Below are 16810 nucleotides of genomic sequence, written 5' to 3'. Positions count from 1 at the left end.
GAATGTGTCAGGATTGCTTTTTGTGGATTTGGGAGCTCGGGATAGACCTGAGGATTTTGTGTGTTCGTCAGGAGGAGGGAAAGAGTGGGAGGCACCCTGGCGGGCTGTGGTGAGAGGGAAACACAGCCTCCACTCGTCCTTTTTGCCAGGAGTATTCCCCCCAGAGCTCTCCTGACACAACTGGGCTGAGTTTCAGTGATGGAAAGGGATTCCAGCCTGAAATTAGAGCAGAAAATTGGAAATTGGAAGCCCAAGGAGGGCGTGGAGTCTCCATCTCCAGAAATATTCCAGAGCCACCTGGATGTGTTCACGTGTCAGCTGCTCCAGGTGGCTCTGCCTGGACTGGGTGAGCTCCAAAGTCCCTTCTCACCCTGAAAATTCTGGGATTCTGTGAGCTGAAGTTCATTTTCTGGAGTATATCAGGCAAGAAGGTCTTGATCTGGACTCTCTCACCTGCTCTGGTTTGTCCTGGGACAGAATTTCTTCTTTTTACAAATTTTCCTCTACTGGTGTTTAAAAAAAAAAAAAAATCTTAAATAATTCTTAAATTGGATTAAAAAGAAGAGCTAAGCAAAAATATCTTGTCAAAATATTATTTAATTAAGGAAAAAATTCCAGGAGTTCCAAAGGAGGTGCAAGGAGCTCCCTGGGGTTTCCCCAGGTAAAATGGGGAGAGCAGGAATCTGTAAATCCTGGTTCACCTTCTTGGTGTCACTGCCCACAGGAAAACAGGGTCACTTGGTGGAAAATCTAAATGCTCAGCACAGGACTGGACCACAAACATCCTTTTACCTGCTGTCATTCCAAGGGAGGAGCAGATTTTTCCAGCCAGGATGAACTCTGCAGGGGAACTGGGATGAGAATTTACCTGGAAGGGTTTCCCAGTGTCCCAGAGCTCCTCTGGATCAGCCTGGCCATGGAGTCAGGGCCTCATCCCCACAATTCCCAGCCCCAGCACTGCCCCTGCTGCTCACTACAGACAGGCCATGAGAATAGTTTATAAAATATAAATTATAAAATATAAAAAATAAAATATAATATATAGTATATAATATATAATATATAATATATAGTATATAGTATATAATATATAATATATAATATATAATATATAATATATAATATATAATATATAATATATAATATATAATATATAATATATAATATATAATATATAATATATAATATATAGTATATAGTATATAATATATAATATACTATTTATAATATATAATACATAATTTATAATGTATAATGTATAATATGTAATATATATTATATATAATGTATAATGTATAATGTATAATGTATAATATATAATATATAATATTATATATTATATAAAATATAAAATATAAAATATTATATATATGGCATTATATATAATATGTAATATGTAATATGAATATAATATGTAACATATATAACATAAACATATAACATATAATATAAAATATATAATATACAATATATAATATACGATATACAATATATAATAGATTAGATAATAGATAATATAAATATATAACATATAATATATAAAAATATAGCATACATAATATCTAAAAATATGACATATAACATATATAATACATATATATATCTCATATATACTGTGAGAATCTCCTGTCTGCCACCATGTTCCATGGCTGGAAATGAGGCTCGTGCTGTCCAGCACTTCAAAAAAAAAACAGGAAAAAAAGAAGCGATTGGTGAAAGTTATGCTTTTGAAAACTGTTTTTTATTGTAGAGAAGTCTCCATAACATAAACAAGAAGTGAACTGAAGAAAAACTATTCTAGAGGTAGCAAACTGATATTTCAGGTTTTGTTTCTTTGCATTGTCCATGAAAAAGTTATAGGGGGAGCAGAAGTGTTCTAAAGATTTTATTCTAATTCTTATTACTCTTTCTTTTAGCTACTGTTAATAATTTTTTCTTTAAACCCTTTTAAAGTTTGAAACCTGCTTTCCCTTTCTCCTAATCCTACCTCACAACAAAAAATAAGTACATCAGGAATTAACCAACACCAAAGCCGCCACACTCTTTAACGCATTAATTATAAATTAATCTAAAAATCAGCAACATCTCAAATTAACAAAACAAAACCACCACACTGATGAATCTCCCTGAAACTCTGCCTGCCTGATTTGTGCTCAGCACAGCAATCAGATTTGTGTCTAATTCTGGTTTTACAGGGTTTTTATATTATTTTTGAATCCATGGAGCAGAGGTTGGTGGGCTCTGACACGGAGCTGATCCTTCTGAGAGGAGCTCAGGGAAAAAGGTGGGCCAAGAAATTCACCTCTGGGATATCTGGCAGGGAGGAAAACAATGTTTAGGCATTGGTAGCAAAATAATTATTGATAAATATTGATAAGCAATTGATTTTTAATCCACGGAGCAGAGGTTGGTGGGCTCTGACACTGAGCTGATCCTTCTGATGTGCAGAGAGGGAGAAAGGGTGGGCCAAGAATTTCATCCCTGGGATATCTGGCACACAGGAAAACAATGTTTAGGCATTGGTAGCAAAATAATTATTGATAAATAATGATAAGCAATTGATTTTTAATCCATGGAGCAGAGGTTGGTGGGCTCTGACACGGAGTTGCTCCCTCTGAGAGGGGCTCAGGGAAAAAGTCAGGCCAAGAATTTCATCTCTGGGATATCTGGCATGGAGGAAAACAATGTTTAGGCATTGGTAGCAAAATAATTATTGCTAAATAATTGATAAATATTGATAAGCAATTGATTTTTAATCCATGCAGGAGAGGCTGGTGGGCTCTGACACTGAGCTGATCCTTCTGATGTGCAGAGAGGGAGAAAGGGTGGGCCAAGAATTTCATCTCTGGGCTATCTGGCAGGGAGGAAAACAGTGTTTAGACATAGGTAGCAAAAAAATAATGGGGTTTTTTTGCACTATAGTTGAAAGCATTTCTGTTTTAAAGCATTTCCTAGCTTGGTAATAATATAGAAGTGTTATATTTTAATTCATGGAAACACAAAATTGGGTTGGAAATTGTCTCTCTCCATGTTCCTGTGGATCCTTCAGGCCCTGCAAGGCCACCCTGAGCTCAGCCCAAAGCTTCTCCTCTCCAGGTGAACAATCCCACTTCTTCTTGGCCTTTTGCACACTTAATTACAATTATCAATTATTTTACATATCATTTGGTCAATTTGGTCTCGCTCAGCTTCTTGCAATTTAAATTCAGGTGATTGACACCTTCCACAACCCCAGGTTGCTCCAAGCCCTGTCCTTGAACGTTTCTGCGGGTGAGGAATTCAATTTTTTACAAGAATTTATATTGCAAAAGAAGAATAATATTTCTAATATTATTTTTTTTTTGCTGTAAACACAGTGTGTTCACTTCCTAGAACTGTATGAGCACATTTCCTCTCATCATTATGCAAAATAATCCCATTAATTTTAGCCCCACAGCACAGAACAGTGTTCAGCACTTCATTAATGGACACAAGGGAATTTTGGTGATTTTTTGGTGATTTTTTGGTGATTTTTTTACCCCACTAAAGCTGGACCCAACCCTGAATAAAACCAGCCTGAAAAGAGGGGAGGTTTGAATCAAGAGTGCCTCTAAGGCAAACAGGTTTATTTAACTCACTCCTTCCTTTGGTAAAGCCTGGCCAGACTCTGCATTTTCCTGGGAATAATCTCCTTTTTGGGTGTGAAATTTCCTTTTCCACACTGGAAAAGTGGAGAGAAGGGGAAGAACTCAGGGACAAAGGCTCAGCTCAGTTAAACTCCCCTGTTTTGGGTTAAAACCACACTGACCCCTACAACCTTCCACGGTGGGATGGGGCATTGGGGGGAAAAAAATCCCATGGGTTGGGATAAGAATGGTTTAATAATTGAAACTGGAAAATAAAGAAAGAAAAATAATAATATATTAAAAATATAATATATCTATTATATATATTATATATAATAAATAATAAATAGGATAAATAATAAATAATAATAAAAGGAGAGAAATTAAATAAAAACCTCCCAAAAACAATGGGAGTGGATGACAGCAAGTGGCAGAAGAGTGGAGTAATTAAAAGGAAAAAAACTTGATTAAAAGACCAAAAAAAAAAACCCCATAAAATCATAAAATGGTTTTGTTTGGAAGGGACCTTAAAGATCTCCTAATTCCACCTGGTCAGGGATATCCATGAACCCATTCCAGCAGTGTTTTCTTGGAAAATGGTCCTGGTTTTCCAGAAAAATTCCAGCTGGAAGGAGGAGAGCAGCAGTTCCTTTCCTCAGCCTCTGCTTTACCCAATTCTGCCTCTCTGAGCTTGAAAGGACCTAAGGATTCCTGCAAAAATAAAATAAAATAAAATAAAATAAAATAAAATAAAATAAAATAAAATAAAATAAAATAAAATAAAATAAAATAAAATAAAGGAAAATTCAAAATTTCAAAGGAAAAGAAAGATTTCAAAGGAAAAGAAAGGTTTCAAAGGAAAATTCAATATTTCAAAGGAAGGTAAAGGTTCCTTGGCCTCTTCTGCCTCTCTGAGCCTGAAATGCATCTAAGCATGCCTGCAAAAAATAAAATCCCCCAAAAAATTAAAGGAAAATTCAAACTTTCAAAGGAAAATAAAGGTTCCTTGGCTTCTGTTTTAGCCAATTCTGCCTCTCTGAGCCTGTAAAGGATCTAAGGATTCCTGCAAAAATTAAAGGAAAATTCAAAATTTCAAGGGAAAATCTGAAGGAAATTTTGGGGTTTTTTCTGGCACTTGTGCATCCCAGAGTGAGCCTCCAGTGCCAGCAGCATTCCCAGGGAAGCAGGGGCTGCCAGGGCACTTCGCTGCTGTCATTTCCCCATCCCCAATGCCAACATCTGGCTGCAGGCCAGGGCTGAGTGTTCCAGGGCTCTGCCAGGCTATAAAACTGCATTTCCCCTCCATTCCATAAAACTGCATTTCCCTTTCTGTCCATAAAACTGCATTTCCTGCCATTCCATGAAACTGCATTTCCCTTTCTGTCCATAAAACTGCATTTCCCTTTCTGTCCATAAAACTGCATTTCACCTCCATTCCGTAAAACTGCATTTCCCTGCCCTTCCATAAAACTGCATTTCCCTTCTTTTCCATAAAACTGCATTTCCTGCCATTCCATGAAACTGCATTTCCCCTTCATTCCACAAAACTGCGTTTCCCTTCCTTTCCATAGAACTGTATTCCCCTTCTTTTCCATAAAACTGCATTTCCCTTCCATAAAACTGCATTTCCCTTTCTGTCCATAAAACTGCATTTCCTGCCATTCCATAAAACTGCATTTCCTGCCATTCCATAGAACTGTATTCCCCTTCTTTTCCATAAAACTGCATTTCCCTTCCATGAAACTGCATTTCCTGCCATTCCATAAAACTGCATTTCCTGCCATTCCAGGGGGAAGCACTTTCATCTTGCCCTGCCCTCCCTGTGAAATATTCCATGGCAAAAAAATATTCCATGGCAAAAGGTCCTCCTGACCTCAGGCAGCATTTGGAAGGGATAATCTTAAAAAAAATAAAATAAATAAAAAAAATAAGCCAAAAAGCCCCCAAATCTTGTGGTTTAGCCAAGTTGGCTGCGTGACCTCTTTATTGCAGCATCCCAAACACCCACCCTGCAAGCTGCGGGGGAAAATGTTCATTTTTCTTTTGTCTTTAAGAGAAAGAGTTTTGGTTTTGGTGTGTTAATTTGAGATTTTACTGATTTTTAAATTAATTTATAATTAATGTGTTAAAGAGTGTGGCGGCTTTGGTGTTGGTTAATTCCTGATGCACTTTTTTTTGTTGCGAGGTAGGATTAGGAGAAAGGGAAAGCAGGTTTGAAACTTCAAATGGGTATAAAGAAAAATTTATTAACAGTAACTAAAAGAAAGAGTAATAAGAATTTCTCTCTCTCTTGATCATTGTGAGGAATCTCTGGGGACACAGGGAGGGGAAGGAGGCAGTGGTTCCACCTCGTGCGAGCTCTGTGCCAAGGCTTTCCTTCCCCAGCTGGAAGCTGGAGTGATTTTCATCAAGATTTGTGGCCAAAGTGCTTCAGCAGAGCCAAAGCAGCTTCCAAACACCTTCCCGCTGCTCTTTTTCACTCTGGAAAAGGGAGCTCTGGGCTCGTGGTCGCCTCTCGGGGCTGGCAGCAGAGTGGCTGTCACAGGGTCACCTCCTGGCCCTGGGCAGGGCACCTCATTTCTCTGGCATTCCATTTTCCAGCTGGAAAAAGGGTTAATAACAGTGCTGCCTGTCCCAGGGGTGAGCTGAGGATATTTTGTCTGCTCCAGCAAGGTGTTTAGAGGGGAACTTCAAAGCCCAGCTAATAAACACCAAAATACAGGTCGCCCTCACAAAGGGCTGCCTGTGCTTTGAGAGCGGCTTGGGAGAAATATTTATATTTGTTACGTTCTTCTGACACACTTCTTCGCTTCTCTCCTGCAGAGCTCTGGGGCCAAACAGGTTCTGTGCAGTCAGAGAGGGAGAAATAATAAATAGATTTTCTGGCTGGGGACGGGGAGGGTCAAGAGGCGCTTTTGGAGCTTCATCTTGAGGTGACAATTGCCTGGCCTTGATTCCGAGAGTTTGCCACTCAAAATTAAAATGACGGCATAAAAGCGGCAGAGTTCTCCCGAGGCAGAACCTGTTGGTGCTGCTCTTTCTACCAAATGGAATCTCCACAAATTCCAGGGGTGAGACAGATCTTGGCTGTGCCCCTGCACTCCTGGGAATCCCAGGCTGTGGAAAAGGGCCCACACAGGAGGCTGGAACGACCCCAAAATTCAGATTGATGCTCTGGAGCAGCACAGGAAGGGGTGGGGAGATCCAAGTTTCACTCAATGGATGCAGGGTATGAAGATATCATGGAAATCAGGAGGAATTTTGGACATCAGGAGGAATTTTGCCCCAGGCAGGGTTGTCAAATGTTCAGACGGGCTGCCCAGGGAGGTTTGGAGTGCCCGTCCCTGGAGATGTCCAGTTCCTGAGCTGGGCACAGCTGGGACTCCCATGGGATCCTGGATTTGCAGCCTCAGGGATTTGGGGATTCTATGAGACAGGCAGAGATCCTCCCACCAGCCTGGAGCAGGCTGGCACGGCAGGGTCAGGAGAGGCGGGAGGGGAAGGGGAGGTCACAGGGGGTCAGGCTTGGCCCTCCTGCTCCCCTTTAAAAGCAGGAGGTGCCTGAGGAGGATCTGAGCTCAGGAATCAACGCCAGCGTGGGAGGATGTGGCTCTTGGCTCTGCCAGCCCTGGGTTGATCCTGCTGGAGCTTAAAATAATCCCCATGGATGAGGTATTTTACACATCTTGTGTGACTCCACGTGTTGGCATTCGCATCCAGGGTCAGGAGCCCAAGGCTTGAGGAACCTCCAGCTTTTCCCTGCTGACAAATGCAGCATTTGCTCCTGACCAACCAGAATGTCAGATAAAAGTCCTTTTCATCTGTCTTTGCTTCTCCCCTCCTTTTTTATTTCTATTTTATTTTTTTAAGCCCTAATGGGTCTCTTTAATGATGAAACCACTGCTCTATAATATGTCTTTTTATATTTTAATTCCTCCCCCTCCCCTTGGGATAATTTACAGCACAGTGTGGAATCTGAGACAGTTCAAGCTGTGCCAAAGGGCCTGGCAAGGGGAAGAAATGCCGAGCCACTGAGATTTGGAACCATAAGACAAGTTATAAAATTTAATTTTAGAAATGCAGCTACTGGGAACTGCTTTTAAATGCACATTTTCCTTTTAGTGCATGAAATGGGCCTGTGTCTCAATTGAGCTGTCAGGGTGGCTTGAAAGAGTTCTCTGTGCAGGAAGGGGCCTACAGGGGTCTGCAGAGAACTTTTTGCTGCTTATTCAGTGATATTCAATGTCGAGAGCAGGAGTTCTAGGAATGTTTATGGATTAAAAGTTGAGGGGGGGAGTGTGGAATAAGGAATACTGGATAAAAAAAATAATAATGCCTACTTTTTATATCATCACAGAATGGTTTGGGTTGGAAAAGACCTTAAAGATCATCTGATTCCAATCCCTGGCATGGCAGGGACACCTTCCCCTGTGCCAGGCTGCTCCAGCCCCAGTGTCCAGCCTGGCCTTGGGCACTGCCAGGGATCCAGGGATGGAATTCCATCCCAGCCCCTGCCCACCCTGCCAGGGAACAATTCCTCATTGCCAAGATCCCATCCAGCCCTGCCTTCCTTTACCTTAAGGCCATTCCCCCCTTTTCTTGTCACAACTTCCCCTGTTTCTTCGAGGGAACAAGTGGAAAAATGAAGATGTTTGACCTCTGGGCTGGAGATTTGGGCTGCATCCCCGGCAGGACAGCAGTGTCTGATGGAAAGAAGGACAAAAGATAAAGCACAAAGATCCACGAGGCAGCTATGTCCTGAGACAAATCCAATGTGCAGAAATGATGGAATCATAGAATAGAACCATGGAATATCCCGAATGGGAAGAGACTCACAAGGATCCCCCAGTGCCACCCCTGGCCCTGCCCAGACACGCTGGGCATCCCTGGCAGCTCTGGCCAAAGCTCTTGGAGCTCTGGCAGCTTCGGGGCAGGGACCTTTGAAAAGGCTGGGGGAGCTGGGATTGCTCACCTGCACAGGAGAAGCTTTGGGCTGAGCTCAGGGTGGCCTTGCAGGGCCTGCAGGAGCCCCAGGAAACCTGGAGAGAGACAATTCCCAGGGGAGGCAGGGACAGCACACAGGGAATGGCTGCCAGTGCCAGAGGGCAGGGCTGGATGGGATCTTGGCAATGAGGAATTGTTCCCTGGCAGGGTGGGCAGGGGCTGGGATGGAATTCCCAGAGCAGCTGGGGCTGCCCCTGGATCCCTGGCAGTGCCCAAGGCCAGGCTGGACAAAGCTTGGAGCAGCCTGGCACAGTGGAAAATTGAAATGTGTCACCTAAGTTCCTTCCAGCTGAATCTGGATGTGTCCCAGTGCTGTCCTGGCTCTCTGGGACCTTCCCTGTCCCCTCCAAGCCCTGGAGCTTCATGGGGACTGTGCTCCAAGGGCTGCTCTGGGAAATGCTGGACCCTGTAATTCCCACATGGCCATGCCCAAGTCCCCTGTGCCCTGCTGATGCTCAAAATTCAGCATTTCCTCTCTCGGAGTTGAGTGTCTGGTGGGACCTCAGGTTCCTGAAGCTCCCAGTGCCACCAAGAGAAACCTCATTATCCCAGTTCCAGTTCTGCCGGTGTTTATTTCCCATTCCTGTCCATCAAACCATTGCAAAAGAACCCAAAACCAGGATTTGATTTGCTTTGTTATTTTGTAGTCCTGTAGCACCTGTGTGGTTGTGGTGCCTGGTTACAATCTGGGATGGAATTTTTGAGGAATTATCCCAGTGCAGGTTTAGCACAGGGGCCATTTCCTCATTTTAGAAACCACAGGAAGGGTAGAAAGACCCTGAAATTTTCTGTGGCTCTGGTTCTTCAGCCCTGGGCACATCTCAGGCTGCCCCACGGTAAGACTGCAAAGCTTTAGAGGTGATTTCACTTTCGACTTCGGACAGTCCTAGATAAGGAGACCTTCACCAGCAGATCAGGGGTTGCAAAAACCAGGGGAAAAAAATTTAAATAAACCAAAACCAACCGACCTCATGTACCAAGTGAGCTTTTCTGATCTTTTTCCCCCCCCTCCCACACTAGGACATCGGCAGAAAATAGATGAGCAGACAAAGCCCGGCAGCTTGTCCTTTTCTGAGCGCCTGAGCGAGCTGGAGCAGTTGCGTCGCACGGCCATGAGGGTCAGCCCACACCACCCAGCCCCCACACCCAATCCTCGAGCCTCCTTGAACCACAGCACAGCTTTTAACCCTCAGCCTCAGAGTCAGATTCAGGGTAAGTACCCAAAATCCTCCCCCTGCTCGCCCACCTCCATCCCTGCCGCCTATGGGGGCTCGCGGCTCTGCCGGGCTTCCATCTCCTTGGGGCTCTCCTTGGAGATCTTTGACAAGAGAGTCTTTAAGGAGTGAAAAGAGGAGCTTTCTCATGGATGTTTGGATTTTGGGAAGCTTGGATGGTTGAATTTGGGAAGCCTAGCAGGTTTTAAGGAGTCCATTCTAGTCCTCCACCCCGTGGCCTATGGGGGATTGTAGCCCTGCTCTGCTTCCACTGCTTCTCGGCTCTCCTTGGAGATCTTTGGCACATGAGAGTCTTTAAGGAGTGAAAACAGGAGCTTTTTCATGGATGTTTGGATTTTTGGGAAGCTTGGATGGTTGAATTTGGGAATTTGGGAAGCCTGGCAGGTTTTAAGCGGTCCATTCTAATCCTTCCCCTGCTCGCCCACCTTCATCCCTACAGCCTGTGGGGGCTCACGGCCCTGCTGGGCTTCCATCTCTTTGCGGCTCTCCTTGGAGATCTTTGGCACATGAGATTCTTGAAGGAGTGAAAAGAGGAGTTTCTTCATGGATGTTTGGATTTTGGGAAGCCTGGCAGGTTTCAAGGAGTCCGTTCCTCCACCCCGTGGCCTATGGGGGATTGCAGCCCTGCTCTGCTTCCACTTCTTCTCGGCTCTCCTTGAAGATCTTTGACATGTGAGAGCCTTTGAGGAGTGAAAAGAGGGGCTTTTTCATGGATGTTTGGATTTTGGGAAGCCTGGATGTTTGAATTTGGGAATTTGGAGATGTTTTAAGAGGTCCATTTTAATCCTCCCTCTGCTCGCCCACCTTCAAGCCACGGCCTACATGGGCTCAGGGCCCCACTGTGCTTCCATCTCTTTGGAGATCCTTGGATTTCTGATGCATGGGGGTCTTTAAGGAGTGAAAAAAGGGGCTTCCCAGTGGGTGTTTGGATTTTGGGAAGCCTGGATGGTTGAGTTTGGGATTTTGGGAAGCCTGGCAGGTTTTAAGGAGTCTGTTCTAGTCCTCCACCCCCTGACCTACAGGGGCTCACAGCCCTGCTCTGCTTCCACTTCTTCTTGGCTTTCCTGGGATATCCTTGACATGTGAGAGCCTTTGAGGAGTGAAAAGAGAGGCTTTTTCGTGGATGTTTGGATTTTGGGAAGCCTGGCAGGTTTTAAGGGGCTCATTCTGTGTCTTCCCAGCGTCAGCACCGCTCATGGGTTTCGTTTGCCTCAACCTGCAGAGCCATTGTTTGTCTTGCAAAGCCACACCTTGTTCCCAATGGATATTTGTCCATGAGCGTGCTGGAGAGAGAGGGAAGTGCTGTCAAAACCTTGCTTTGACCTTTCCCAGGAAGGCAGCAGCAAAGAGAGCTTTGCAAAGTGCTCCATCCCCCCAAAATTACCTCTGAGTGCTGAGGCTTTCCTAGGACAGGCTGCTTTGGAGGTGTTTCTGTGGCTGGTGGTTTTCCAGGGGGTTTTGTTGGAATGAAAATCTGCAAAAGGATCACTCGGGAGTCTGATTTCCTCCCAGGCTCGGATGAAACCGAGTCATCCAGCTTGGAATCTTATCTGGCATCCCCTGGAGCTGAGTCTGTCCCTGCTAAAACTCCTGCTGAAATTTGGGCAGTGGGTCAGGTCACTGAGCACTATCAAAATGCAGATTCATGGGGAGATGGACCCAAAAAAGTGGGACAGTGTTGGTTTTAGCAGCTGCTGCTCCTAACAGAGTTTCCATCTCTTTTTCCAACCAGAAGGAAATGGGCTCAGTCAAGGCTCTCTGCTGGGGTTTTGGAGAGGAATAGTTACAGGGAATTGGGATAAGTTCTTATTTTGGGATTTCTTTCTGAGAGCAGGGTGCTTTTTCCTGCAGGCAGGAAAGGTTATCACTCACCTCAAGGCAACTCTTGGAACTTCCCTTTATTCCCGGGGCTGGGAAGGTCTGTGGCTTACTGGAATTATTGCAGAGCTGCTGGGTTTGGGGTATTTTTGACAATCATAGAATCAGGGAATGGTTTGGGTTGGAAAGAATCTTAAAGATAATTTAGTTTCAACCCAAACCATGGGCAGGGACACCTTCCACTATCCCAGGCTGCTCCAAGCCCAGTCCAAGCTGGCCATGGACACTTCCAGAGATGGGGCAGCCACAAAATTCTGTGGGCAACCTGTGCCTTCCTCACAGGGAAGATTTTCTCCCCAAAACCCCAATCTAACCATACTAAACCCTACTGATTTTACTACTGAAAATCAACAAATGATCATGTGCCCTACAAAGCAAAAAGAAGCTGGAAGCACCACCCAGCTCCTTCCCCTGGCTGGAGCAATTCCAGGTCAGCTCAGGTGAAGGATCCCACCCCTCACATCCCCCTCACTTCTCTCCCTGATTTGCAGAGCAAACCACTCTGGGTTTCTCCAGGTCACGCTCCATTCCTATAAAAAAACCCAAATTTTATTGTGGCTGCTCAGCAGAGCAGACGTGGGTGGAGGTTGCAGCCTCGCATTCTTCAGCTTCTTGGGAGCACTTTCTGCCTGGCAGAGTATCAGGTTTAACACCCAGGATCCCTTTTCCCTGCTTCCCTGTGGAATTCCCAATGGGTTTTTCATGCAGGGCCTGGACCCAGCTGCTCCCTCTGGGAATAGTTGAAGGAGGTAGTTGGGCTTTGATGGTTCAAACAGAATTTCGTGTTTCACCTGTGGACGTAGCTCAGCCATGGATGTTTCCTCATGGATGTTCTCTCCTCCTGGTTCCATTTTCCCTCCCAAACGGGCGTTGTCCATTGGGGATGGAATTGCTGAGGTTTGCAGTGGAGATCAGGAAAATAAACCCCAAACTGAAGCTTCTCTCATTTGTCTGTCACCATCACCTTTTAACTTTCAGGGCTCATCTTCCCAGGGTCGTGTTATCACAGCAGGGAAAACAGTGATGGGGTGGGGAAAAGCTCCAGGACCATCATTTTTCCCTTGGTGACCAAAGTGCAGTTGGATTAGTGTTTATCTCCTGTGTGAGCTGGGATATTTAATTTATTTTTATTATTGTTTTTGGTTATTCAGTTTCAGAGCAGAGGCCTCCAAAACAAAGGAGGGAAGGGGAGAGCTGGGATTGTTCAGCTGCACAGGAGAAGCTTTGGGCTGAGCTCAGGGTGGCCTTGCAGGGCCTGAAGGAGCCCCAGGAAACCTGGAGAGAGACAATTCCCAGGGGAGGCAGGGACAGCACACAGGGAATGGCTGCCAGTGCCAGAGGGCAGGGCTGGATGGGATCTTGGCAATGAGGAATTGTTCCCTGGCAGGGTGGGCAGGGGCTGGGATGGAATTCCATCCCTGGATCCCTGGCAGTGCCCCAGGCCAGGCTGGACACTGGGGCTGGAGCAGCCTGGCACAGGGGAAGGTGTCCCTGCCATGGCAGGGGTGGATCAAAATGATCTTTAAGGTCTCTTCCAACCCAAACCCAAAGTCTGGGACTCTGTGATTCCATGAAAACCAAAACAATTCTGAACTCCCCATTTCACACCTTCCTGCCCATTTTGCACCCTGGAGCATTTCTGGTGAAACTTTCTCACCAAAGAGAGCACAAAGTGCTTTTTTTAAGACCAAACCCCCATCCATTGCTGAATTCCAAGCAGTATCCCAAAATGTTGCTTTAATTCCCACCAGCGGGAACCACGATCTGCTCCTCCACTCATCCAAACCCACTGATCTTTAAAAAAAAAAACCCAAAACTAAAATAGACATCTCAGAGCAGTTCTTGGATTGCAAGGGGCAGGCTGCCATGCCACTAAACCACTGTTTATTTGTTGAGGTTTTCAGCTAGAAAAGGATTGAGGGTAATTTTAACTTCCTAATTTAGCAAGTCTCGAACAGGAGAACAAAACCTTTTGTTCGGATACAAATAAAATAAATCGAAGAAAGAATATATAAAGAATAACAAAAATAATAATATAAAGAATATAAAAAAAATAAAAGGAATAAAACCTTTTGTTCGGATACAAATAAAATAAATAGAATAAAGAATAATAAAAATAATATATAAAGAATAACAAAAAGAACAACATAAAGAATATAAAAATAAAAAGAATAAAACCTTTTGTGTCACGGATACAAATCCACATCAGGAGTTGAATTCAGAGCCCATAAATTGCTTTAATTGAATTTTTATGCTTCTTTCATATCACAAGGAGGGAGCCACGTCCACCTGTTCCCTTGGAAGTTTTAACCATGGCCAATTCCCAGACCAAAGGGGAACAGGAGGGGAGGAAAAGCTTCCACCACATGGTTTAAGTTGAGAGATTATTTCGTGCCAGAACCGAGTGTAAAATGTCAAAGGATTTGACCTCCACGCACAGAAAAAGGAGATCCTGACCTCAACTCACCCCTTCCTTTGTGCAGAGGGGAAAATAAAAAACAGGCAGAGCCATGTGAGCTGTGCTGAGGGGTTTAGAGCCTTGAAAAGCATTTATATTTATATTTATATTTATATTTATATTTATATTTATATTTACATTTGCGTTTACATTTACATTTATTTATTCTAGTCTATTTTATCTATTTTTATTTCTATAATTTATATGATATATTTATCCATAATAAATATAAATATATAATACATCTATAATCTATCTATTAAGGTTGAGTTTCTCCCAGCAGCGGCCTGGACCAGACACTGAATCCACAATTCTAAATTTTACAGTGGTTAAAGTTAACCAGAGTGGGTAATTCCAAAAAAATTATGAACATAAGGTGCCTTTACAGCAGAATTTTCTGCAGGGCCAACAGAAATATTTGAAGATTCAGGCCCAGAAGGTTCTTGTGGAGGCATCAATGTGGGGTTAATGAATTGCATAAACAAATGGGGTTAGGAATATCATCCAAAAATGGGCAATTAAATAACTTTTTTTTCTTTTAATTAGCCCAAAAATATTCACAGAATCACAGAACCAAAAAATGGTTTGGGTTGGAAAAGAGCCTTAAAACCAACCAGGGACACCTCCGCTGGTCCAGGTTACTCCAAGCTCCATCCAACCTGGCCTTGAATATTCTTCATTATTTTCCAACTGTTTAGATGTTCTCACTTGGAGATTTATTCATTATTTATTGAAGAAATAAATTAAATCAAGCAGTTTTCTCTAGGGGAAACAAATAATCACTTTAAGCTACACCTCTGGTTCTTTATTTAAAGCTTTGATAACCTTAAAACACCTGAGTTTGCTTTTTTTTAAAGCAAATTTTTGTAACCTTAGATGTTGAGTTTCCCGCTTTTATGACCAAATCTAAAATCCCTGGAAAGGAGAGGCTGGAATAAAATTGCTGACAGCTCTTGAAGGGAAGAATTAGCCCTGAAAACAAAGCGAGGGAGATCATTTAAAGCTCAGCTCTTTGAATTAACACCAAACACGAGGACTGGGGGATTATTTTGTTACGAGCCGGGCTTTTGTCTTCCTCCAGGTGCACCACACTTTGTTTAAGAGACATTTCAAGGTCCTTGCTATCAGGATCCTGGACAAAAAAACACAGCCTGGGTTTATCAGGGTTCCCAGGAACCCGTGAAAAGCAGGAGGAGAGTCAAGGGCAGCACTGAAACCAGGAATTACAACCAGGGAGTTACAAGCTTTGTTCCTTCTCTGCCTGGACCAACCCCCAGCTTTTAATATTTTCATTTTTAATTTCGCTTCATAAGCTGGGTGTTAATAGAAGCAGAAGAATTCTCAGCGTTTCAGAAGGGATTGGTGGGCTTGTCACTCTGCCCCCTCATTTTGCTGCTGGAAAATGCAATTTTCAGGCAATTTTGGGCATTGAGGTTGGTGTGCTCGCAGCTCCCAGACAGATCCAGAGGTTCCCAGGATCAGGGAATTCCCAGCTATTCCCCTTGTGCCATAGGTTAAAAACTGATTCATTCCATTCCCTTTGAACACTCTGGTGTTTCCCCCAGCACATGGTGCTTTCCCAGCAGATCATCCCCTTCCCACTGGATTAAAAACCTCTCCATCCCAAAAAACTCTCCCTGGAATGTCCAGCCAGTGCTGCCCGAGCTCGGCACTTTTCCTCTCAGCTCTGCCTTAAGGAGCAGAATCCAGGGCAGGATTGGGCTGGATCCAGCACTTCTGGATGTTCTCCCCACCCCCAGAAGGTTTCCCCACCACCATTTGTCCATCCTGATCAGGGAAGATCCCCTTTCATGGATCCCCCTCCGTCTCCTGGAGTGGGAATTTCCACTGGGATCCTGCTGCGGATGAGGAGGAGGAAATCATCTTCCTCCTTCCCACTCCCTTCCATGCCAGCAGCCACCAAAAAGAGAAAAAAGGTGCTAAAAAGAAGGAGCTGAAGCCACCCCGTGGTGTGGACTCAGAGCTCCAGTGCCACAGCCACAGGAAATTTGTGGAAGTGGGGATGCTTTCCCCAAAATATTTTGCCAAGCAGATCTGTGGAGCTGGCAGGGCTCCAAGTGGCTCCATCAAAAAAAAAAAGAGAATATTATATTTTATATATTCTACTGTATTCTATTCCGTTTAGAGAGAAATATCTTTTTCCTGAGAGTGCAGGATGGGATTTGCAATTATTGCCTAGCAGATGACATTGATATAGAATTCCATCAGTAACTTCCAGAGTTTTCCTTTTTAAGGAGCGCTTTTGAGGTGCCATCAGCTGCAGATCCACCCTGGTGCCCATTTGTGGTGGCCCAAACCAGTTTGCATCCAAACTGATGAGCACACCAGCTGGGTTAGCACGCACAGAACAATTCCTCTGGAATCCTGGCCCATGGAAATCCACTCTGAGGACAAATCCCTGCTTTTTCACACCTCCCCACTACAAATCTAGATATAACCCTCCTGTTTTACTGAATTATAGAATGATTTGAGTTGGAAGTCACTTAAAAATCATCTCTGGGGCTGCCCCTGGATCCCTGGCAGTGCCCAAGGCCAGGTTGGACATGGGTTGGAGCAGCCTGGGATGGTGGAAGGTGTCCCTGCCCTGGATCTGGATGGTCTTTAAGGTC

General features: G+C 44.1%; 1 protein-coding gene across 2 annotated transcripts in view; it reads left to right on the top strand.

Annotated features, from left to right (window-relative positions):
* RUNX1 (RUNX family transcription factor 1) overlaps positions 1-16810 on the top strand; it is a 144715-nt gene that overhangs the window by 114041 nt on the left and 13864 nt on the right. The window contains exon 6 of one of the 2 annotated variants that reach the window (XM_038134221.1): positions 9630-9821. The exons of the other annotated variant lie outside the window; for it this stretch is intronic. Coding sequence (XP_037990149.1) covers positions 9630-9821 — 192 coding nt within the window. The remainder of the gene's footprint in view (positions 1-9629; positions 9822-16810) is intronic. 2 annotated transcript variants of the gene reach the window in all.

The sequence above is a fragment of the Motacilla alba genome, chromosome 1, assembly GCF_015832195.1.
Source record: "Motacilla alba alba isolate MOTALB_02 chromosome 1, Motacilla_alba_V1.0_pri, whole genome shotgun sequence".
In the NCBI taxonomy this organism is placed as follows: Eukaryota; Metazoa; Chordata; class Aves; order Passeriformes; family Motacillidae; genus Motacilla; species Motacilla alba.
Note: the sequence above shows the minus strand (reverse complement) of the source record. Positions and strands in the feature narration are given on the sequence as shown.